General features: G+C 37.2%; 1 protein-coding gene across 1 annotated transcript in view; it reads left to right on the top strand.

Moving 5' to 3' along the window:
- Positions 1-687: 687 nt before the first annotated feature.
- LOC106873393 (ADP-ribosylhydrolase ARH3) overlaps positions 688-1,421 on the top strand; it is an 11,277-nt gene continuing 10,543 nt past the window's right edge. The window contains exon 1 of the mRNA XM_014920739.2: positions 688-886. Within this exon, the coding sequence (XP_014776225.1) occupies positions 751-886 (136 nt within the window). The 5' untranslated portion in view covers positions 688-750. The remainder of the gene's footprint in view (positions 887-1,421) is intronic.

A 1,421-nucleotide genomic window follows, 5' to 3' on the forward strand; every position in this document is an offset into this window, starting at 1 on the left:
CCAAGGTGCCACGCAGTGGGACTGAACCCGGGACCATGTGGTTGGTAAGCAAGCTACTTACCACACAGCCACTCCTACGCCTGTGCATATTTCTCGATAAACTTCCTTACAAAATTCTACTATCAATTCGCTTTCAGCTTCGATGGCTGCTTCAATGCGGGACTGGAATCGTTAACATATTTGCACCAAATGTTCAATATTCATTTCGGGTACCACTTAGGCGATGGTAGCCTTCAGTGAAGCTATAGAACAATGAGGATATCGATTAGTCTCTCTTCAAACAAACGCTCCAAACGTAATAGTCCATAGGATTCAAATCTGAGGACACGTGTTTGATGTTACATAATCATAAGGATTGTTTGACACCAGTTCTTGAGTAGCGTATCATCACTATGCTTAAGCAAAATTATAAAATATATAGGGGTGGGGCACAATGAGTAATATTTACTACATTTTTGATTTTAGGAAAGAATATACTTTTTACAAATCTTCACTACCTTACAAAAAGTATATCAGCCCCCCCCCCCAAATAACCTTCTCTAAATGCATTAAAAACATTATAACATATTCAAAACACTATTTCAGAAAATTATCTCCATTCCCTTTGAGTATGTTATCTCTATTTTGTTTGAGCATGTAAGACAAAACCAAAACTAAACAGACGAGTGCTGGTAACAAGGGGGATAACTGCAAACCACTTCTTGACTCCGGTGTCATTATTTACAACAACGGCGAGATCATAGCAAGACGATGGCGAAACTGGCCTCTAAATTTCGAGGATGCCTTATCGGGGCCCTTGCGGGTGATTGTTTTGGGGCACAATTTGAATTTTCACCAAAGATTACAATCAGTAAAGTCGTTGATTTTGTCACAGTCCTCGAAAAAAGTAAGTTAATTCACTTCAATTATTGTTCAACGTTCATTGATTTATTTATCTTACTACATTATTGAGAAATTTTAAATTAACTTTCTTCAATTATCTTTTTTTAAAATCTGGATATACCAGACTTTATTGTTTTGAGCGATCGCCAGTTCTGAATGGTAGTTTAATCGTTGAAGTTACTTATTTGAGGAGTTCGCGGAAGTTCTCGCACCACCAACTACTTATGCCTAGTCGGTTGAGAAGTGTTCCCCACTCGGTGGTGTTTCGGAGCAAGTCGTCCATAATTGTTTCATTTTTCTCTATTATGTGCGTATGTGCATCCGTAGATTTCTAATGAAGTAATAAGCAGAAAAGAGAAGCCGTCATAAGAAAACTTACGTTAAAAATAACATGCACACGATTTTTTTCTCAATAGAAGTAAATTCCAAAGTAAACGTTTCTAGTAGAGAAGTAGAAAAGAACAGAAGCAGCGTATATTACTTCATTAGAAATCTACGGATGCACATACGCACATACTAGAGAAAAATGAAACAATTAT

Source organism: Octopus bimaculoides, chromosome 14 (genome assembly GCF_001194135.2).
Source record: "Octopus bimaculoides isolate UCB-OBI-ISO-001 chromosome 14, ASM119413v2, whole genome shotgun sequence".
NCBI classification, from domain to species: Eukaryota; Metazoa; Mollusca; class Cephalopoda; order Octopoda; family Octopodidae; genus Octopus; species Octopus bimaculoides.